This window comes from Calidris pugnax, unplaced genomic scaffold (genome assembly GCF_001431845.1).
Source record: "Calidris pugnax isolate Ruff unplaced genomic scaffold, ASM143184v1 scaffold262, whole genome shotgun sequence".
NCBI lineage: Eukaryota > Metazoa > Chordata > Aves > Charadriiformes > Scolopacidae > Calidris > Calidris pugnax.
This window is the reverse complement of record NW_015091043.1, coordinates 255,921-279,267: the sequence shown is the minus strand read 5'-3', so window position 1 is coordinate 279,267 and position 23,347 is coordinate 255,921. Positions and strand designations below refer to the sequence as shown.

General features: G+C 41.3%; 1 protein-coding gene across 6 annotated transcripts in view; it reads right to left on the bottom strand.

The window, feature by feature from the left end:
- Positions 1-23,347, bottom strand: part of LOC106896420 (A-kinase anchor protein 2) — a 277,094-nt gene that overhangs the window by 124,878 nt on the left and 128,869 nt on the right. For 4 of the 6 annotated variants that reach the window (XM_014956402.1, XM_014956401.1, XM_014956403.1 and 1 more), the window contains one exon: positions 21,580-22,284. The exons of the other annotated variants lie outside the window; for them this stretch is intronic. In XM_014956402.1, the coding sequence (XP_014811888.1) occupies positions 21,580-22,284 (705 nt within the window). The remainder of the gene's footprint in view (positions 1-21,579; positions 22,285-23,347) is intronic. 6 annotated transcript variants of the gene reach the window in all.

Here is a 23,347-nt window from a genome sequence, read left to right as displayed (position 1 = left end):
TAGTTTATTTTAACTGTCCAGGTAGGTTGTTTGGACTTTCCATATTCTGTTTCTGAGAACAGCAGGGAGTCCTCTCCTAGCTCAGTAAAAGACAGTTTATAAGAACACAAGAAGTGTTCCACTGGCCCAGAGGAATGGTCTTTGACAGCAGTAGTAAGGGACTTCATAATAGGGAGAGTTCCTGCACCCAGCCTGTATATCTTCAGACCTTCCTCAGTGCTTCCTCCAGCATCCATGACCACTAGATTAGGGATGTCATTAGACACATCTTTGCCTTGTCACTTCAATATGTTTTCTAGATCTGTTGTCCGTTGGTTTGTTAACATGGAGAGATTTACCTGTCTGTTTGTTTTTGGTTTTTTTTTTGTTTGTTTGTTTTGTTTTTGTTTTGATTTGTTGTTTTTTTTTGTTTGGTTTTTTTGTTTGTTTGTTTGTTTCCTTTATAACACCATCATCATCTACATGGTATGGGAACTACCATGTTTAGCACTACCAATTCAGAAGCCTCTAAGGAGGATGGACAATGAATCCATGTACTTTTATAAATGATGACTTGCTAAACAGTAATTTTGAATGTCTGACATATGACTGCAAAGGGATTGAACGCTCAGGAATTTAAGCATTAACAATCTGAGTTTCAGGCCACCTTAAAAGAACCTCACATAGTATCCAGAAACCGAGGCAGTCAAAGCAGTCATAACTTTCAGGAATTTTAGCCTCTAGCAATGTTTTTTTGCAGGGAAAGGAGCAGCGGAATGGGTTCACGTTTGCTTTGGACACCCTATTTAATAAGGAATTAGGTTAGCAAAGAAAGACAGATGGTAAGAGCAGACAAGACAGTTTGAGACCCAAGGCCTAATTCAGCTTTGACATAGCTAAGCTGCATGGTCATTGAAGTCAATGAGATATTCACATATTTGTATCAGGGCTGAATTTGCTTCCCTGTGTTTAGCAGGAAGAGGTGAAAAGTTGAATTAAAATATAATTTTTGTTGTTTGGAAAACGGGGATGGTCATATGAAATTTGCAGTGTTGCCCTAGAGCCTGCACTTTAAAAACTAATAGACTTTAGAGCAGAGATGTTTCCTGTCTAATGCAAATACAGTTGAGAGACAGTGCCTGGCCTAAGGCTTTATATATACATAATGGAAATTAACAGATGGGAGACACAAGCAGAGGCTTGTTCAGTGCAACCTAAGTGCAATGGGACTATGAATCCTGTTCCCTGAATCTGAGCTAGGTCTCTAATTTCTGGATTTCTATAGGAGTCACTGCTGGGTGCCCAACTCTGATTAGAATTACAATAAGTATATTCATTCTCTAAACAAATATTTGGGGAATGAGAATTGGAAGACAGCATTTCACCATTTCTTCTTTTCCCTTCTGTCTCAGTGCCTTCAGCTACGGGGGATCTGATAAAAAATGCAAGGAGACTAAAGGGGTACTAAATGGTCTCCCTTCCTCCTCACCTGGGGGACTGCTCGCCTTTTAATGGATCAGTGTTTGCCAAACCACTACAGATTTGTAATTTGTTATTTCATTTTGGCTGTAAGAAGAAAAGGTAGATCTTATAATGGTAAAATGGGGTATTAATTTGCATTTACTGCCATGTAGTGACATCTACAGCTACTGTAGTTTAAGGGATATTGATTGCCCTGCCTGCCTCCGTCAGGGTGCTCCTGCTGAAAATCAGCAACTTGGGTAATTCTCACTGGAAAACTATGCATTAGTTGGTACTAAGTTACCAGAATGTTGCAGAAAATTGAAAAAAAAAAAAGAAAAGAAAAAGAGAAAAGAAGTCATAGCATTTGTGGTTTTCTTTTCTTTTTTTTTCCCCCTGCCTTCTAAAAACATTGTCAGAATGCTGCTTGTACAAGCAAGCAGTAAAAGATGATGTCTCTGGTGGGAACAGTCATGCTTCTGCTATGTGATGCCATGGCATTTCCCTCCCAGCCTGTATCAGTGGACTAGCATGGGGACAGCCATAAGGCCATGGCAGGTGATCTTTCTTCGTCCCTGTGTAAGCACACCCTGCAAAACAGCCTGGTCTATAGAATAAAAAGAACTTGCCTCAGTAGCTAACAGCTCCCAGTGCCAACAATGCACACTTATGGGGCAGCAGATGCTTCCCTCGTGGTGGTCGCTGGGTCATTGCGAGGCAGGGTGTTAGCTGATGGGACACAACTGTACATACGGGAGGGTTTGGGTCTGTAACCGTGCCCACCCTGAGCACAGAAGCATCCCATGGGTGTAGGGGGTTTTAACGGGGCTCCCTGCAGCTGAGAAGCAGAGTTACCCACCCGGTAGCTTTTCTGTCCATGACTTGTCCTCTGTGCAGATGAAACATGTGGAGAGGCACCAGAAAATGTTTATTTCTGAGGAACTGGTTGGACTCCCACACCATAGGCAGACGCTTAATTCCCTTTTGCCTCAGTTCCTCATTTTTCATGTAACAATACCTTCTCAACAAACACTAACAAACACCTCTCCGCCTTAGCGGGATGCTCTGAAATGTCATTATATTGAAAACTGTGGCGTGCTCAGGTAGGGCAGGGTCTGGGACTGGGTGAAAATGTTACTAGCCATGCTATACCCATACTGGGTCAAGGAACTTAAACTGGCAACATCCCAAGAATGGCTTTCATGTGGTGTAGCTGCATGATCTGTTAGTTTTTGCCAGAAATACACCAAAACCAGCCTCAGTCAGACAGCAGAATTTCAAATGCTAATCTTAGCAGAGGCCAGACAGGATGTCCTAGTATGCTTGTCTCTTCTGTCTACTGTCTTTATATACTGTGCAGCCATTTTATTTAGTCTTTCAAGGGAGCAGAAATATGACTATTTCATTGCTTTCTTAGGAGTTTTTTGCCAGCAAACTATATCGTAGGATGCCAAGAATTTAATCCAGTTCATCTTCCTTCTGATCCTAAGAAAAACTTCGGAATATGAATTATTTGAGAGCAGATATTCAGGAGTGGTTTGAAATGTATTTTTAAATACCCTGATCCCTATTCTGCAGAACAGTCATAAGGCACTAACTATTATGGTGAGAAGCCACCTACTTTACAATTAAATAATAACTTTGTTTTGTCTTAAAACACACATTAAATGTTAAAATATAGGAAATACACATTAAATGTTAAAATATAGAGTACAGCATCTTTAAAGGCCACTTTCATTCTTCACTTACTGCCTGGAAATAATGAGTAGTATTCCACAAATACTTAGGTTGTTTGGTACTTTAGTAAAATCAAGTGTACCAAGCCAGTGGCAGGAGGCACACATGCTATATAATACAAGATGCTATCATTTTGCTATTAGCCATATTAAGTTGTCATTAAACTAGTTATGACTCTTGAAGGAGGTCTAACTGTACACTATCTCAGCTAAAAATAACTATGCAGCCCTCTATCTTACTGATACCTTCGTTCACAGTACTGTACAAACAACAATTTTGCTTCAAATACAAGTGTAAAAGAGGAACTCAAAAAGAAGAAGAACTTGTACTAAACCACACAGCTTTGCTGTCAACGAGAACTAATCCAAACGTCATCCTAATTTTTCTTTGAACAATTTGTACTTTCAGAGTTCGTTCTTCTCAAAGCACGCACAGGTGTCACTGCAAAATCTTGAAGGTGAGTCAATGAGTCATGTCAGCAAAAGTCTGTATAGACAGAGTTTTAAGAAGTAAACAAATGCCAGGTAAAGTTATCTGCATACTTTCAGAGGCTATCCCTCATGGCTGTGCTGGAAGCTATTTTTTTATATATATTTTTCACAAATATTTGATGTCCAGACTGAACTCTTATATCTCTTTACTAGGGGAAAGGGATACACTACACTGGCTGTATTCATAGAATTATAAATGCTTTTTTACGGCGGGAAGCTTTACAGGATATTCAGGACTTTATGGCAGCAGAATAAACTTTTCTTTTAAACTTAACTCCCTGCCGTGGAAAGCAGGTATTTGTAATACTAGCATATTGATTTAAATTTATGGCTTATGTAAAGTAGTACATCCTTCCATGTAAATTTTTTAGGATCCAGGCCTGCAAAGATTTACACACACAGATTCATTGTGTATCCTGGTCCCAAGAAATCAGAAACAAGACTCCCATTGATTGCAGTGGAGTCAGGACTCCAGCTGCTGCTTCCAAAGAGAGTAGTACTGCACAGCTGAAAGTTTACCAAATTTTGTAAGATGTAGGGTCTGAGGCCAGCTTTTTGACAAGAGACATAAGAACTTTTCCACCTTTGCCCTATTCTTGCCACATTCTAGGATATTTGTGATATATTGCCAACAAAATATATTACTCCTGTCTCCGTTAACTTGAGATTTGATAAGTTTGAAAAATCCAAAGGCAAATACTGAGGAAAGGATAGACTGTTTAGAGCTAATGCCAAACATTTTTTCATAAACTCAAGCCTGTATTTGTCGCGTCAGGAGAGGGGGAAGTTGTCTGCCTATACACGAACACACACACACACACTCTCATGCAAGTCAGAATTTCTGTAAGTATAAAACTATTTATGACTATGAGGTCTGTGGTCAAACTCAGCCCAGTGCTGAGTCCAGCATAAATGCAATCTTTGAAACTGATTGAAGCCTTCAAGACAGAACTGACAAGGGCTGATCCAGCCACAACAATGATTTTCCACAGAAAGATTATCTTTAAACCTAAACATAAAATGGGAGGGAAGTTCACGTCTGGAGACCTGAGTGCTACCATTTTTATGCTGGCTGACACTGACCTTTTAGCTTTAGGTCTGGGAATTTGTCTAGATAAGGTTTGGATGTTCTGTGTTTGAAGTTAATGTTATGGAGGCACTTCATCTTTGTCTACAGGTCTGGTTAATAGTGGGTATGATGTGGACTTAATGCTCTGTACGGCACAGCCCTGCACAAACGACATGGATGGGTCAACACCAAACCACAAGTGCTGGCTCACCCGTTTTCTGGGGAAGCCTGAACCCGGGTCCAGCTCTAAATCATACAGCTGTCTCTCATCCTTGTGCAAAACCCATGTTTTGCCTAGCCCTGAAGTTTGGGGTTGGCTTGGCTCCTGATCTTTGTGGCCTATGCTCCTTTCTGCTCTGAATTACAGGGACAGCAAACCAGTGTTTGGGCTGTGGCAGTTCTGACCTAAGGAAGGTTTGCATTAGGCTGCAGTACAAAATAAAAAAAAAAAAAGTGATTAAAAGCAAGTTTCCAGTGTGTTTCCTAAGTTTACTTTTGCCTATTGACTTTTTGTTTACTGCAGACTAGATAATGTATTGGTTGCTCTCAGAAAAAAAAAACCAAACAACCATGATTTATAAATGGCGTGAGGTCTCCCTGGTGGACCTGCCAAGCGGACTGGAGCCCAGACTCCACATTCAGCATTAGGTCTGCAAAGAATTGGCTTTTTGTCCTCTTGCAGTTTATTGTGCTTCCCCATCTCTTGCAGAGTGGAGAAAAGCTACAAATATGATTGAATTTCCCCTTTTCTCTTCTCTTGGGGCTCCTTTCCACTGGTAGGTCTGGTTTCTCCTCAACTGACTTGCCTCCACCTCAGATGAGGTTGGGGATGTCTGCCATGCCTTGCCTGACTAGACACTTGTCTGTCTTTGCTGAATCCCACTGTAAGAGTCAGAGTAGGAATATAAGAGTGTTGAACTATAAAAAAATCACCCCCCTTACAGCCTGCTGGGGAGTACTGATGGCACTTGGCTTCAACAGAGAGGAAATCCTGTTCCCTGCCAGTCCAGGAGCAATTTTTTAATCTACCCTTTTCATATGACTAATCAACATGTGGGCTTTGAATTATCTTGCAGGAGTATTGACACTTACACAGAACCATGTGTTTACATGGCGAGAGAGTACCAGATTACCTCTACCAAAGCACATAGTTTTTACTCAAGAGAGGATTTCTCCTTAAGGACAAAATTAATTGAACAGAGCTAGCAACTCTGTAACTCCACTATATTCAGTGTTAATTATTCATATTGAGAAAGGCAGAAGCCACCAGAACTGTTCTAAAACCTTCTGGAGTAGTCCCTATAAACACTGATTAATGTTCACATTGCTATCCTAAGATGCACAGTGTCTCCACCTGAAAAAATAGACAGCAGATATGTTGAGGGAGAGCGCTCAGGTAGCTTGAGTAAGCCATGCAGAGACCAGTGCCTCTGAGCAGTGACCAGGTCCAAAGAGTTTCTGGCACTCAGGCTGTGTTTTCTCTGGAGAATATCTCCATAATTGCTTCTCACCTCTGAGAGCTCTCTGGAGATCTAGGGGATCTGCCAGACATTTTTTCCATAGGATCTTTTTGGCACAAACATCATGTTCTTGGCTCAACCTCTACTACCTGGTTTGAGTTTTCCTTACTTTATGCAGTGGAAGTGAGAAAGAAAAGGGTTATTTTGGGATCAAACACTGCATCTGGCTTGAAGCTTTATTTTCTACAGACGTTGGTATTGTCTAGGTTTTTTATGATGCACACATGGCACCGGGAGGGTGATTTGTGTACAGGGGAGGATGAGTCCTCCCTCCCTATCCCTCCCCATCAGTGGTTTGTTCTTGAGAAGATTTAGCATCTATTAAAGAGTGTGCTACTCTTCATATGCATGGCAAATATGGATGCTAGACCAGAGTCTTTCTTTCTGCTGGTGGCATCAAGCCGGACCAGAGAGCTCGCTGCTCAAGAGACATCCATGCAGTGCAGCAGGGCTCAAAGGAGTGCTGTGGAAATATCCCCAAATAAGGGAAAGAGGCAGCAGGCAGGAAGGAAAGGAAAATCAGAGAGTTGGCCACAGTCAGCAGAAAAAAGGAGCATCGTCTAGTACTGACAATGTACAGCTGTGGGTCTGATGCCCATGGCTAGCTCTTCATTACCACAAACACTTGACTTGAAATCACAGTGTCAGCCCTCCAGGCTGACTTTGCTGGCTAAAGTCAAGTGACATTTCCCCTTGAATCTGAACAGCAAAGTTTCTGGAAAATAGTGAGCTCTGAGAGAATGAAATCATATTGAATTCCACTAATAATTTTGGATAAAAAAAGTTGAAGGGAATGTTTTGGTAATGTCAAAGCAATGTTTTTAATGTATTTCAAATGAGATATTGGGGGGATTTTTGTTTGGTTGTTTTTGTTTGTTGTTTGTTTGCTTGTGGTTTTTTTGTTTGTTTGTTTGTTTGTTTGTTTGTTTGTTTGTTTGTTTGTTTGTTTGTTTGTTTGTTTGTTTGTTTGTTTGTTTGTTTGTTTGTTTGTTTGTTTGTTTGTTTGTTTGTTTGTTTGTTTGTTTGTTTGTTTGTTTTTTGATGCCTCCAGTTGGCATTGACACTTCCAGTTTTGAAGTTTTGAAAAAAACATGTTTGCTTTTAAACAACTAGTCAATTCAGAAGGTTTCAGTTTGATTCTGGCATGGTAGAATGCCCTGCTATGGTTCATTTTCACCAGTGAATCAAAACAATGTTATTTACTCTGCCCCAGTGCTGACAGTGTTCTCAGCCTACTTCAGATGGAAGAGCATTCAACCACAATTCTCACCTCCTTCCCTTCCCTGCCCAGCACCATCCTGGTTTTCCATGCTCTGTAGGGACCATACCTGGTTGGCTTCCAAGCCTACTGGCAGTGGAAGGCCAAGGAAAGTATCTCTGCAAAATTGGGGTCTTGGAAAAAAAGCTGTTGGTTACACAGAAAGCAGAACTTTCACCACTGCAGTTCGGGCCAGATCATTGGAAGTGCTGAACTGCATTTCATCATTATCTTGCTCTCTGTTTCATACTATTTAATAATCCTGCTCTCCAAAGATGGTGTTTTCTTTATAGGATGGCTCATCTGGAGGACTCTTCTGCGGTTCCCTGTTGTCTGGGCCTTTGTGAAGAAGTGTTTAATAAAATGGGGTGATAGAAGCAGATCCATGGAAGTAAATTTTGCTACCCATATTACTGAATTTCAAGCACATGGCTGGTTCTTTTCTGCTAGGGCAAATGCCATTTCTGGGAATTCAAAGACTAGTAGGATGGTTGTTTTTCTCCAGCCTATATTTGACAGTCTTCTCTGGAAGTATCCTTTATTTTTCACTGGACATATTTTTTTCTCACCTAGCTGAACAACATGGCTTTCAGCAATGAGAATCACCATAATTCACTAACCTAAGTGCTTACTATAAAAGAAAAAAAATATTAGCTTTTCTATAAACTCTTCCGGCCAAACTTTTCTTAACATAATTGTACACAGTTGAATATGACTGAACAGATAAGAGGAAAATTGAGGCTAGAACCTGTGAGGGAGTCAAGTGCTTTTATAGTGGGCAATATTGGCACATAGCAGATGCCCCAGGTGGTGTAACTGGAACCTCCACTGCTGTTTGGCTCTTGCTGCGGCAAGCAGATTTGCTGTTTGAAGCTTTTTCCACAGCAGAGCCCTTGCTGAAAAGATCTTGCTTGTGTGCCAATTATTTTCCTTATAAAAGACAAAGCAATTGCTTCTCCTCTGCTGCCGGTGACAGGTAGTGCACTTCTTCAGACTAAGCTGGCATACTTTCTTTGATATCTGGACCAGAGACTGTGCTCCCCTCCCTAGTTTTCTCTTTCTGGGACTGGTTATTTACAGCCTGCAATCTCTCTGACACTCTTTAAAAATATTATTACATCAGAGAGGTTTTTTTCAAACTGATGTCAATACTTTTCTTTATTTCTAGTGCTTTGTGGCAAATGTCTGCCCTGACTGCCCATGCAAGCACTTTTGAGTTCACCGGGCTGGCTGAGGGTGTAAGGTCCTGACACTGAAAGCACATGTGGATTTTTTTCTAAGGGGCTTGGTGGCTCTGCTTGCAGTATTTGCAGCTGTTAGGCTGTGAAAGTAGTCCTTTGACATCAGACCACATTTAATCCCCTTGGTCTATGGATTAGAGGAGGATCCTTCTTGATGTTGGATGAGAGAAATGGGTTGCTTTCCTTTAATTTCCACTTTCAGTCATAGCTTTTAAACACTCAGAACATTGTCTACAGCTTTCAGCCCTGATGTTTCCTCTGTAGGAGTTGTAATGAGTAGAGAAAATGGAGGCAGGCAGGCTATAGCCTCAGTGGTAGGTCCTGGATTTGTTTATATTTGGCAAATGTTTGGCACATTGTGAAGATAAATCAGTAAAGTAATCACAGTGATTCCAGCTCTATGAATTCTAAATCCTGATGTATAAAATAAGTGAAGAAAATTAACAGTGTGTGATCTTTCAGTAGCTTCTCCATATGTGTTATTATAATTTCCTCATTGTAGTCAACAGTGCTTAAGAATAGTGTCTGTAGTCTCTTGAATACCCCAGCAAAGGGAACCCAGAGCACCACAGCTCTGCAGGGCTTGTGCGTGCAGCTAGAGCAAATATTTTCCAGGTTTATTCTTCAGCCATGAAGCCCAGAAAAAGCTATTTCTCATCCTGTCTCTTTTAAATGGTAGCTAAGGGTCTCTCCAAGTTGCTTGACTCCATGAGCTGGAGATTCAAAAAGGACCCTAAATAGCACTAGATTTGCAATGCAAGTTGTAGCAGCAAAAATGGGAACGACTTCTCTCATGTTAAGGGCTGTTTTCTTCCCAGGCTGGCGTTAAGTGGAAACTATCTATCTTGGTTAACTCTCCCAATTTACTAACCCCCTGGTGACCTTCAGCTTCTGTAACAAAAAATCCAGACTGAAATAGCAGCAGTGGAGAATTTCCAGATGTCAGCCCTGTCCTCAGTGTGCAACTGTACATGGTATTTAACAATTTGATCACTTCACCCCACCTTCTTAGTAACTTAACCATACCTAATAATATAATTTCCCTAAGCTGGTTGGCAGAAGAAAGCATTTTTTCTACGTCAATGCCGATTTGTCTATGAACCCCTATTTCTACAACATTAAAGATGCTTCTATCACTTAGTGCAGCATGTTAAGAAGAAACCTCTTATCACGTAACAAAACCTGACCAATCTGTTTGTTAGGGTTAAGTAATCTCATTTCATTTAAATTGAATGGTATGTGTACCACACTCCAGTGAAATATCATGGTCAACACCTTCTGCTGGTATTAAACAGTATCCTTCCTTTTAAACCGTTAAGATGCTTACAAACCACAACGCAATGATGTCTAGAGGTAACCACACTGGCTAAAGAGTAGTACAGTCATTTTAGCATGAGGTTATGCTCAGGTGAATGGACAGCCTCTTTCTCTGCAGGGTTAATTAGCTTAACCAACTCCCCCCTGCCCCCAAAAGCTACTGTATTGCTGCCAGTGCTGGAGCAGACTCATCTATAGCCCGAGGGAATCTGTAGCCAGTGATGCATCACACGCTATGGAAATACTCAAAAAGGAAGATGAACTGGTTTGTCATGCCTGAGAAAGTGACCCATTTTTGCATTTGTCTCATTTCACCCCTCCACTTGTTCTTCTCCCTTTGTTCTCTCACCTACAAGCAACCAAACATGCTACTGCTAAATCCTTTTTTCCTAAATCATGAATCAAACCCATCATTCTCAGCAAATGCCTGACTATTGCGAATGGCCAGTTTTGATTGCAATGTAGCCTATCTTTTCTGGTTCAACAGTGCCATTATAAGCAGTATCTCTCAAAAAACTGTAAGAGCCAGAAGACATTTGTGGTGCTATGTACCCAGAGTATGCTCCGCATTCTTGCAGTCTTGTGACAGACACTAACAGGCGCATCACCCCAGTCCCATGAGGAGGGTAGAGATAATTATCCTAAATTACAGATGTAAAACTGAGATGAAAAAACTTGGACCCACAGAGATATTTAGGTACCTATGCTTTGCATCTAAATCAAAGGGATAATGTTGTCTCTACATACCTGTGTAAATCTGGAAATGAGGGAACTTTGTGAAGACGTGTTGAACTGCATGGAGCAGCAGCAATTGGAAATTATATTCCCCAGGAACTGGATCAGCATCTTTGTTAGTGTTCAGTGAGTCCAGTGAACTTTTTTCTTACGCTGGGAGGAACTTCTGCATATAAAAGACAGGAGCCAATTCCCTTTCTGAGGCAACCGAGGTTGCAAGTTTGCAGGCCAGTGTCAGTGCAGCAACACAACTCCTTCCTACCTCTGATTTGGAGTGACCCAATCTCTCCCTCTGCCAGCTGATTATTCCCTCTATTCTTTTTTGAGTTATATGCTAGGAAGTTCCCTCCCCCAAGTCTGATACAGCAAGCTCTACTCCTATGCAAGTGTCTCCTTCCTCGTCTCATCTGAAAAGGTGATCACTGTCAACTATACGCTTGTGACAAAGAAGCAGGTAGTATATCTATCATGGGTAAATAAGGATGACATTTTGCACAGCTGTGCCATATTCTGTGGGTTTGTAAACTCATTTAGGGACCAGCATGTGTTCCCCCCATGAGCAGTTACAGAGGATTTGTATGTAACCATGCACAGTGCAATGGACATCTAAGCAGACCTTTTGTAGCAGGTGGGGAATTGCAAATGGAGGTCTTGGAACAGCAAAAATTGTTATTATTTTATTGTTCCTGTTTCATTATTGCTACAGTTATTAGGCTTAGAGAGTTCTTCCTGTAACCTCAAAAATATTGTAGTGTGAAGCAAGAAATGTTGCTGGGTTCATATCAGTTTTGAGGTATCAAGGGCAGGTTGTGAGGGTCCTGCAGGAAAGTAGGAGGCTGCTTGAAAATGAGCTATTCCACTTCCACCCCCAGACAAACTAGTGAAACACCTCGAGTGTTGAACTTTCAGACTAAGTGCCTATCTTCCTTCTGCTACCAGATGCAGAATTATTAAAATAAAGGAAAAAGAACAAAAACCTGAGAGAGCTGGCTTTCCACATATTGAATATGCCCTTGCCTCTAGGGAACCACCCCTAAAGAGTTTCAGGGGAGTGCCGTGCTACCCCACCAGCTGCTAAGCATTTTCTTTCTTCCTATGCTATTAGGGTGGAAAAAAAAATAAATCTTTTTTTTCCTAGAGATTTGAAAAAAGGAAGTGCATGGAAATACTTTGTTTCTGAAACTTTCATTTTCAGAACAACAGCGATATCAAAATTGTCTGGTTTGCTTTTGGTGTTTTTTGGAGTTTTGTGCAGTGGAGGAGTTTCCATCTGAAAAACTTTTCATGGATACAAAATTAAATGAGGTGGACTGAAAATAAGAAGGTATCACAGGCCATGATATAAACCAACAAATGGAATATGTACCTGATGTGTTCATGTGTCCAAGCACTAAATTAGGTGGACATGATAATGCTCTCGTTATTTCATGGTCTTCACACAGACACTTATGTTCTGCTAACTCAGGGTGATGGTCCTTCCTTTTGCCATGTTAACACACCTTCTGAATTAGGAAGGTCTTTGCAAATCAAAGACTTTTAAATATTTATGATCACTTCTCTCAGCTGAATCAATTATTGTCCTTTGGTGACAGGAACATACCAGTTCTCCAGTCTTTCACAGAGTCTTCTAGGACAGACAACATTGACTTTCTGTCACTCTAACACAAGTAGGAAAAAAAACAACTTGGAGCCCCACCTACAGCAAAATTCTCAGGACTAAATTATGAAGAAGCAAAGCAGGGCACGTGGCCATGTTCCTTTCTGTGACGCTAAAACACACCATATTACAAAGATCCAGACACATGTGTGTGTGTGTGTCCACATATACATTTATCCTTATGGCTACTGGGTAAAAGGAGCAGAGGCAGGGTACTTGCGTAACAATGGGCAATTTGTGGTGAGTTTCTTAAATGGCTGAGTTTAAGCTGAATTTTTAAATTTGTATGAAGGAAGCTTAGGATACCTGGCTGCATTACCCATCCCATCACTGTTCTAAGCTCAGGTACATATAACATTTTGGGAAAAAAATACACAAGGGGTTTTTTTTGGTTCCCCCCCCAGCCCCCACAAGTCAGACTGTGTCAAGCTTCTTCCAGTCCTGAAATACAGAGGACACTCTGTGATAAGCCCTGGAAGAAAATTGCAAACTGTTTATTTTGGCAGTCCTTAAATTCTTTAGTGATTATTTCTGGGGAATTCTGTATGACATATGGAGTACTTCCCTCAGTTAGGAAATAGCTTGACCTGGGACACACTGCCTTGCTGACCAAAATCAATTCCTTATCTTCTGCGAATGCTAAAGGATGCCGTGGGATCCTAGAGTAAAAGGGTCCGCAATACGCTTGGCAAAGTATCACATAAGAAGGAAAGGCAAAAGAAAAATGAGACAATTAATAATGAGTTAATATGTGTTGAAGCATCTAATAAAAATAACAGTCAGAGCAGCAGGGCACAGCAGTGGAGGAAAGGACAAAAAAAAAAAAACAACCAACTGTGGAGTTAGTACTTTAATTCTTTTAGTGAGAAAGGCAGCTCCAGTGTGGTACATCCTTGAGATCACAGAGCATCTTGAAGAGTGGTAGTTAGAGAGAAACACAGTAAAAAGACACAGAAGTAGGCGCAGTGAAAAGGCGGATTTATTTACTAGTAATACTGTACAGAGAAAAAAAAAAGAGAGAAGCCACAGTTACAGCATGGCTGTTGCTGGCAGTGTTCTTGGTTTTTTTTTTTTGTTTTTTTTTTTTTTTTGTACTCATTTTTTTAATCTGAAGAAAAAAACATAACAGTCAAAAAAGTACACTTCAGGTTACAAAGTACAGCAGCTATCCCCAGCAATTCTAATCCAGTGTTAGCACAGCAGTTTTTCCCCAACAAAATGGGATTTTATTTACATTAGCTCACAAAGAAAGTGGGAGACTAAAGCTTAAAAAAAATCTCAACCACAACCTACATTCACCATAAAAGCTGCATTTTACACAACATTTTCTTGAACCCCGATAAAGAGTCATTCATCTATGGAGCGCATGTAGTCGGGAGAGGCAGGAAGCCTTCAGAAATGTGTTCTTTGCCTTTGTCCTGACCTGCTCTTTCTTGACTACCTTTGCTGTACTCAGATTCAGTGGCCACTGGAAAAGCAAAAAGCTTTCAAATGGATTTACCTCCCGTACCTGCCGCTAAGCAGCACCTTCATCCATACTTGCAAAATAACAGGGACAAAATTTAAGCCCATCATCAGTAAATCACCTTAATCATAGAGGCTGGCCGATTTTAACATATCCTCAAGGCTATCCCTAACCAGCACAGATGCTCAAGTATGTGTTACACTTCAAGCAAGTGCTTAAGATTAGTGGAGCTTAAGTGCAGCCTTCAATTGGAACTTTATATGGTCGCAACAAAACCTTCTTTATTTTTGAGATTGCAATTTTCTGACCAACACATTAACTTGGAGGGACACCAGTAGCTTCTTGGCAGCTAATCTTACTGAGAATGCCTCTGCATGCTGGATCAGTCTGTGGGGAAGTTCACATTTTCTCCTGGCTCCTCTATCCTGCCAGTAGCAACCTGACAATTAGGGGGTGGCTTGCCTTCTGCTCCTGTTAGTGGCATCTGGATGCTGATATTTTATGCACTTGGGCATATCTAGCTCACATGGGCTTGGGAGGCTTAGTGTGCTCCCACAGGAACAGGAATAGAGACAGTAAGATTTTAGTGGAACCTGTTTGGGCAACCCATGGGATGCCAGACGAATAGATAGGAAGAGTGCTCCTCTGGTATCAAGTTTGCCCCAGGAATCTAGGAAAATACAGGAAGATGTCCAAATGCTGAGGACAGGATGCTGTCACTTCTTTTGACTTGGAACTCATGCCAACAGGCCTGAGGTGAGGTTTGCAACTCCAGTCTCTCTTTTCTTTCCCCTACTTTTGCTCATCAGAAACCACAAAAAATGGGAAGCAGAGAGAAGGGGGAAAAAAGGAGCAACTGATCAACAGTGTCCAGAATGAGAGCAAGTTCAGAGACAGGCAGAGTCTGGAGCAGAGGCAGGCAGAGGGAAAAACTGGGAAGGAAAACTCACACTGCCTCTTTTGTGTTGTGTTTTTGTGCAGGCGTGAAATTCACCCCCACCCTGTCCAGGCACTGGGAGTTTTGAGGGTTCCCAGGGGGTGTTTGTCTGCTTTCAAACACAGTCAGCAAGGAGACCATGCTCTAAACCTCTCTCTGCAGAAAAAGTGCACCAGTTTCACAACACCATTTAAAAATCTATCTAATTAAAGGAATGAGAAGACACAGTTAAAGCAGCATAAGCCTTGCTTGTAGCATATTGTTAAAGACCAGACCCTATAAGCATTTGTGCATGTGCTTAAATTTCACTTATCCGGGTCATCCCGTTAAACTTAAAAGGGTTGCTTGGGTGCTTAATTTTATGCTCATGGGCAAGTCTTTAGGTCTTGCAGACCTACTGACTAGATATGCAGGGTCTAAATTCAGATATGAACCATGAACATACCAATGCTAGTTAAAAATATACAAATATGCCCAAACTGGTGGTCTTGAATTACTTAGCTAATTGTAAAAAATTAATTAAGGTTGGAGTTGGGCTTTTTTTGGGGGGGTGTGTGGTTTTTTCCCAATTTCTAAAATAGGTTAATTATTAAAAGAGAACTTCAAGTCCTTCTTTGAGAAGAACTTGGGAAACAATTGCAGGAAAGCTTTGCAATACAATAACAGCAAAACCCCTCAAAATATGAGAAGCTTTTGCAAACTGGAGGAAAGGGCTCAGAATTCTCCACAGGTTTGCCCTTAAGAAAAGTGGCCTATTCTTAATCTGCTATGTGGAACCACCGCAGGAAAAAAGCTATAGATTTTGCAAGACTTTTTGAACATATGAGGAAAAAGGCTCAGTTTTATAACGCTTTGATTTTAAATACAAGTGGGACATTTTTTAGAACTTCATGCACCCTTGTCACTATTTACAAGCTAAATGATTATTATAAGTTTATATTACAAGTTGGATTTATATTGTCTTTGGACTAGATCACAATCTGTTTATATTTTAAACTTAATAAATTCAGCCATTTTATACAACTTACTCTTTTACATACAAAAATTACAGTCCATTTTTGTTGGATATTGTCATAGCCTGCGACCTCTGATTAAGCTCAGAACTGAAGTTTACCCTTGCAGCCCAGAAGGCTCATAAAACATAATCTGAGCAAATCCTAAAATTTCTAATAGACAGAGAGAACTGGTTGAAACTGAATGAGTTTAATAAAAATAAAGACGCCACATCTCAGCCTGTGGGAAAATCCTCTACTTTGTCTACATGATTTTGTTCTACTCTTTCCAGTGGCACCATCTCTTGTATTTTAAAATCTCATGTTGGATAAAGTATGACAAAGTGAAAAAACACATAGTTCTCCTATTTAGCCATACCTTTCTACTGAATGTACGTAGCTATTGCCTACCATGTTGGCTTTCTAGGTAAAGAAGTTTGTCTAGCTGTAGAAAGCATAGGTCCACCTTTTTTTCTGTGAAATATTTATTTAGCTGTGCTCATAGCAGGTATATTGGATTCTACTCTTCTAACTTTACTCTTTAAAAACCTGTGATCCTGCTTCCTGGAGAAAATTGTGGTTAGGTCTACAAAAGATCCCAAGAAGCTGGGCATTGTCATAAACATATGAAAAAGTTTAAAGGCTCAATGTCATGGGTAAGATGATATTGAGAAACTCAATTCCCTTTTAGGGTTTGTATCTCATTACAAAAATATTTATTCCTTAAAAAAATACACAAATGTAAAATACTGCGTTTTCTATTATATCCCCACTTGCTTTCCAAGTATGCCATTTGGATGTCAGACTAAATCAAAAGGTAGAACACCTTTTAATTCTCTAGCAACACTGTATGCTATCTTTCTACTCTGATTAATTTGTTGTATTTCTATAATTTTAATCAGTGTGAACTTCGGTAGAACAGTTGGGGACTAATGTATTAGCTGTCAGGGAAGTCCCACTTAATATTTGCTCATGAATACCACTGCTTTGGTAGCAATGCTGACTTGGGACCTGATCCCACTGGATGCTAAGCACCATTTCATTTTGTATTTTTCTCAGCAGAAGTAGAAATGCTCAGAGTTAGCCTCTAGGATTACACCACCCTGGCCAAACTCAGCAGTGCATAAAATAGGTACAGGTTCACAAATAACACCCAAACTACATCCTGCGTTAATCATTCATGCCCTGATCTTGCAGACACCTGCACACATTCCTCCTGTGAGTAGTCCTGTTGACCGAAATAGGTCTACTCACAGCAGAATTAGGTGTATGTGTTTTTGTTTGCAGGGCTGAGGTCTTCTATTGCACCGGTAGAGGTACGCTTCACGGAGAAGGGCTTGTGCACACTTCTCTTGCTGGGGATTGAAAGATAATGTTGTGTTTATACAGCTTTGGAATACAGCCTGCACTTTTTGGAAAAAAAATAAGGAAAAGAAAGATACAAAAAGGAGAAGGAAACCCAAGAGTGCTAAGGCAAACTGTCAAATGGCACATCATACCTACTTTGTCATTCATTTAGATAACATCACAAAGGCAGACCAGAGGAGTTCTGTAAACATATACCATACAGTACATCAGCCACGGGAAATTAAAAAAAGAAAACAACCCTGTAATTCTTTTCTTTCTGTATTGATATACTTGTAATTGAAAGAGATTGCCTAGCCACTAATCATAATGCTGTGTTTTTTTGATTTGTATTTTTCTTCTGTAAAAAAAAAAAAAGTATGGAAGTAAAATGCAGTGGTTTGCAAAAGAAACAGTCCCTGAATGCAAACGAGGGACAACATGGAAAGTGGGTTCATAGAAACTTAGAAAATACAAAATATAAAAAAGTTTCATAGGTTACTTTTTCCCAGTCTAGGAAAAGATACACTGAAAAGAGGTCTTTTTTTTTTGTTTTTCTTACAAAAGTTAAGGCGAGCAGTTTGTTGTGGCAAAATGCTTTCACTGAACCAGTTTCTGACTCTACTTTTTTGTATCCCCTCATGCTGAAAATGAAAATGTACATGTGATGGTATAAGTTAAACAGATAGGGAGTTTGCTTCAAACAATGAAAAAAAAAACCCTCCCATGATGATCCTTACAAAAATGTCTCTCTGCTTGACCGTCGAGCAGACCTCTTCCTTCGCGTCTGATTGTGCATGGATTTCCACTGGCAGCTTCCTATGTGGGGGCAAAGGGAACAACCCGACCCCTTTGAAGCCCAAAGCAGCCCAGGAAAACCAGTTTACATTCACCAGCCGAGGCCAACGCGTTTGACTTCCCATGTTCCTTGGCTGCAGGCTAATGGCTAGAAGGGACACGTCAATGCCCAAGCACGGCTGCTGCCCTGGTGGAGGAGGATGATTGGGGTAAATGTGTTTCAGCCAACATAGCTAAAGCCTTCTGAGTTCAGACAGACTTGCTCCTGTTTCATGTTTTTCCTGACCTCAGACATGGAACTGCCTTTGACCCGTAAAGACAAACCCTATGCAGACAAACCTTCAGCTTTTCTGGATCTTCTAGGGCCCATTAACCATGGAGTTCGTATGAACACATAAAAAACACTGGCCTTCCTAGGCACTCAATGTTAGCTACAAGTACTGAGCAGTAGGTATTTGGCAGGTTTAAGGTTTAAGGCTTGTGCTCTACTTCTAACCACTAAAGGGCCACTTCTGGACTCTTGTGTGCCACCATCTCCCCGCCACATTGTGCCTCAGATGGTGCTGTGGTCTCAGACATGTTCTGGTCCCAGCCTCAGCAAGCATCTCCCAAAGCTGGCCGCTGAGGGAGTCATCCCCAAAATGCCGAGTCTGTACTGAACCAGAAGGACATCTGACAAGGGAGCACGTGGCTGAAGAGATGCGTGGACAGAATGGGTTAGGGTAAAGACAACACCCCAAATTTCCCGAGAAGAGGGCTTTGGGAAAAAAAAATGTCCATAGGGGAGAGGAGCGGCAAGGGAACAAAGATTGGGCTGGGAAGACACCGGAGACCAGGGTGGCCACGAAGGTGGCATCACCCTTGGACAGGAAAGGGGTGGTGAGCAACGAGACGACCGGCAAGGCCAGGAGGAGATGGCTGGAAGATTTGTTTTGGAGCGTTAGTAGTGTGGTGAACAGGCCCCAGAGTGAGAGAACTATTGCAAAGCACGCCCGGGTCCCACAGCACTCACAGGGTAGGGGTGAAACGGAAAGGGCTTCACCCCTTGCATTGCAGTGCTTTGGGGTCCTAAACGTGCCTGGGGACAGCCTCGCCAGGCCACCCTGGGGTTGAAAACTCAGGGTCTCATTTTAAGAGATGTCGAGATTTGTAAATGCTTAGCATTTCTGGGAAAAAAGAAAAAAAAACAACACATAACCCAACCGAAAAAAAAACCCAAAACACAGGTTGCTAGTTTCCAACAAACAGCCACCAGACCTATTGTCGCAACGCAGGGCTCTGCGGCTGTTGCCCTCTTTGATAAAACTGAACCACCTAAGCCTGAGTCAAGGGATGATGTGCAGAGCTTCTGTGGGTGAGTTTGGTCCTTCTCCCATCCTAAAACCCCCTTGGGGAGGCGAAGGGAGTGTGTGGAACTCTACTGAATCTGGCCACTGCAGCAGATATGGAGGCCAGCAAAATTTCCGCAGGTGTCATTCCGATGTGGCTGTCTTTTCCTACTCTCCGCTTGCTTTCTTGCCTGACTGTCACCTGGGCAGTGGTGAGAAGTTACATTGACCAGCTCCATACTGACAGCTGAGTGACCTAATGCAGGAACTCTCTTTTGCATTTTTTGTGTGTGTGTGTGTGTGTGTGTTTTCAGTGTGCCTCGTATCACCACCGCCACGAACAAGTGTCTTTTTTTTTTTACTGGCACAGAAAGAAAAGAGTACAGAGCAAGAACTCTGTTTAATCAGATGCTCTGAACTAACAATTAATGCAGTAAAAGCACCATCCAAGAAAGAACAGAAATATCATAGGAACCACCTCAGACTGAAAAGAGGCTTTTTGTTGTTTTCTTTCTTTCTTTTTTTTTTTACTTTTTTTTTTTTTTTAATTTTGTTTTTCAGTTGCTGTTACTGATTTTTAAAGTCTGATAGTTTTAAAGACACTTCAAAATAATCTTCAGTACTTTTTAACACTATCAGAAAACAGACATCCTGATTTTTAATCTCACTTTGGTAGTTATAAACCCAGACTAACTCCACTAGAGTGAGTGAAGATACACTTAAGCAAAACCGGTGTGAGACAAGAATCAGGCTTATAATACCTCACCATGAAAAAGCTGGCTGCTTTTTCATTGTAGTTAGAAGAATCGAAGGACCAAGAAACAAAGAAACATCTACTGACTTTGGATGCCTTTACCTTTTTACATTTTCAGCTTGAGTTGTTTTTAACAGGTCTGGTTTTCAGAACACAGATGAAGAAAAATTTCCTGGAAATCAGGCCTCTTTGAAGCATCCCACACCCAAAAATGAAGCATCCAAAACCACCAGCAGTTTTTGAAAATGTTAGCCTTGCGGCTGTAGGATCTTCTCCTGAAACAGCTGCTCCAACAAAACTCTGGTGGGGAGTTTTACCTGGGTAAGCAGGGCAGGATCAGACCCATCACCTGTCATTTTGTAGGTGCACTGGAGGTACACGCTGTGAGAAATTACACTTCTCTAAGAATTACAGAATTAAACTCTGGCCCTGCCCCCATTCCCAGCACTGAGAATTTCGTCACTGAATCCAGCAGGAACAGGGTCAGACTGTGAGAGAAGTTCATTTATATTCTAAGGAAATAGAGAGCAATATCTCTCATCTACTGGAGTTCAGCAGGAAAACTTCATGTATAAACATTGGCAGAGTTACTGAAAGGCAAGTAATTAGATCAGTGACTCCATTTCAGTTGGTGTGACAGCTGCATCTTTTTCATGTCAAGTTAATTTCAATTGTAATTTGGGGAGATGAAGTATACATACAATACTGTAATCTGGAAGATTTATATAAGGCAAAATCATCATTCATACATTTTCTAGAAAGAATAATTAAGGTCCACTTTTGGTACCACCAATAAGCAGAAATGGCTAATGGGTTTTTCTGACACCGCAAACTAAACTGGAAAGTTGCTATAAAACAAAACTATGTGAACTTTTTGGGAAAGACTTGTCTGAGTTTTAGGAAATTAAAACAGGAAAATGATCTAAGCCTTCTCTCAAGAAATGAAAAATAGGATCTATAAAATAATGTTTAAATGTTTTTTTTCTTAAAAAAGAGAAGCAACATTTTTTTAAGGCTCTCATATCTGTCTGCTGTGAAACTCAGACTCCCACAAAATGCTAGGAATCTGATCAAGCCTGCCAGATATCCAAAGAAAAAATGTAAAAAGTGTTTTCATTATATATATTATATATATATATAAAAATCAAATAAATATGAAAACATTTGTTCCATTTCCCATTTATCTCTCACTCTGCAATATTAAGGAAAAAAAAAACCCCAACAGAAAAAAAGAAGCAAAAAACCCCCCAACCCCTCCCCAAACCCCAAATAGTACGTCTGATGGGAAAATAACCATGCGTTCCTCTTCCTGAAGAACTAGAAAGCAAAGCAACCCAACTGCAAGGCAATGGAGGCATTCACTTCCAGTTCACAGTATTGCAGTTAGAAGTACAGTGAGGTCTAGGTAAGTGGTGGAGCAGGAGCTGCCCGGAGCGGGGAAGGAGGAGATGTTCACATGACAATACAGCATTGACAGCGCTTTTTCTTTTGTGTACCTGGGGCAGCTTCCAAGGGCAGGCTCTCTTCCTTCCCCTCGGGAGAGGAGGGCTCTGTCGTGTCCGACAGGGGCCTGCCAGAGACCAGCTCAGCGGCATTCCCATCCATGGTGGAGACGTCCGTCACCGTCTTCTCCCGCAACGACTTCTCGTCGTCTTCATCGATGAGGACCAGCTCTGCCTTGATGGTCTCGTCATAGCCCAGCACTTTCTTCGTCTCCTCTTCATCATCGATGTTCTGGTAGCCCATAAATATCATTGTTACTGGCTGATCTGCGCTGGCCTCCAGGGCTTCGCCACCACAGGGTTTGTCTTGGGGCTGAGGGATCACAGCATGCCCTTTACTGGGTTTGTGTACCATTTCCAGCTTTGCCTCCTTGAAGAGCATTTGCTCCTTCATATGGCTAAGGTTTCCATCGGCTACCGCATTTCTCTCTGACACAGTCATTGTTTCATACCCTCCTTTTACACTTGATTGTCCAGCTTTTTGCATAAGTTCATCTACGTCCTTTGAGCTTAATTTATGTACTCCATTTTCTACTACTGTGCCACCAGAGTGAACCTCATAGACTACCTTGGTACCATCATCATAGACTTTGAATCCTCTTTGATGGGCCTCATCTGGGCCAATAGGTGAAGCAGAGACAATCTTGGTCTCTCCTGTCTGTTTGTCTTTCTCCACATTTATTTCCATGGTGCACAAAGCTTGAATGAAAACAAGAGAGGAAGTGCATGTTACAACAAAAAAAGCCAGTGAATGGTTAATTGCCAAACAGACAAAGAAAACTACTGTGCCCCTTTTCCTACCTCCTGCTTCTACAGGGCCAAGTGCTCTATGTTAAGAGGTGGGACACAACGCTGTGGACAGAGATAGTTATTACACTACGGTTTTTTATGCTGCTGGAGGCTGGGCAAACCTGTGAAAACAGGACCTAGCCTTCCAGCTCACGCTGCGTGGAGCTGTCTCTGATCAATTAGGAGCACCAAGAGGACTTGGGTTAGGTGTAATTTAGACAAAGGGAAGTGACAGCATGCAGGTTGCCCTCAACCTTTCCATTCTGAACTTGCCTCAAAAATGCAGAGAGAAACTCATCTCTAGGAAATCTCCTTACTCTCTTTTCCTTCTCTGCCACCAAATTGCCAGTTATCTGGCAACAAGTTTTGTTTGCTGCATGTAACACCCAGACTGTTTTATTATCAACGCTTGTTCTTGCTTAACTCTTCCATCCGTAGCATTCAAAACATTTTAGAGAGGTGAAGAAACATTGTTTACCCCTGTTCTATAGATGGGAGAACAAAATCACACAGGAATGGGTTAATTTCTCCTGCAGATGTGTGGCAGGGCAGATGTCTCGGCTTCCACACCAAGGCATTGACAGTGACCTCTGCTTGCAGGTTAAGAGAATGTATAAAATGCCAAGAAGTGCTCCCTCGTTTATTTTAAGCACCGTTGCCAAAGTTGAAGAAAATAGTAATAATGAACTGATTTTCAAAGTGTCATGAAACAACAGGTAAAAACATGCGTGTAAGGGATGCTGCTTTAAAATAGCAAAGAAGCTTTTCTAGCAGTTAAGAAGGACGCGGTAACAAGATGAAAATTGTAGAGACCACACAGTAGGAATAGACAGGCAGTCAACACCCCTCTAGCACCCAGTTTGAGATAGGATGGCATCTCACTAGACAGCTTTTCAAAGAAAACTGTGCAAAGTCATCATCTGTTTAAGCATTCCTTGTATGCAGATGAAGACATTTTGGCTCCTGGACAGAC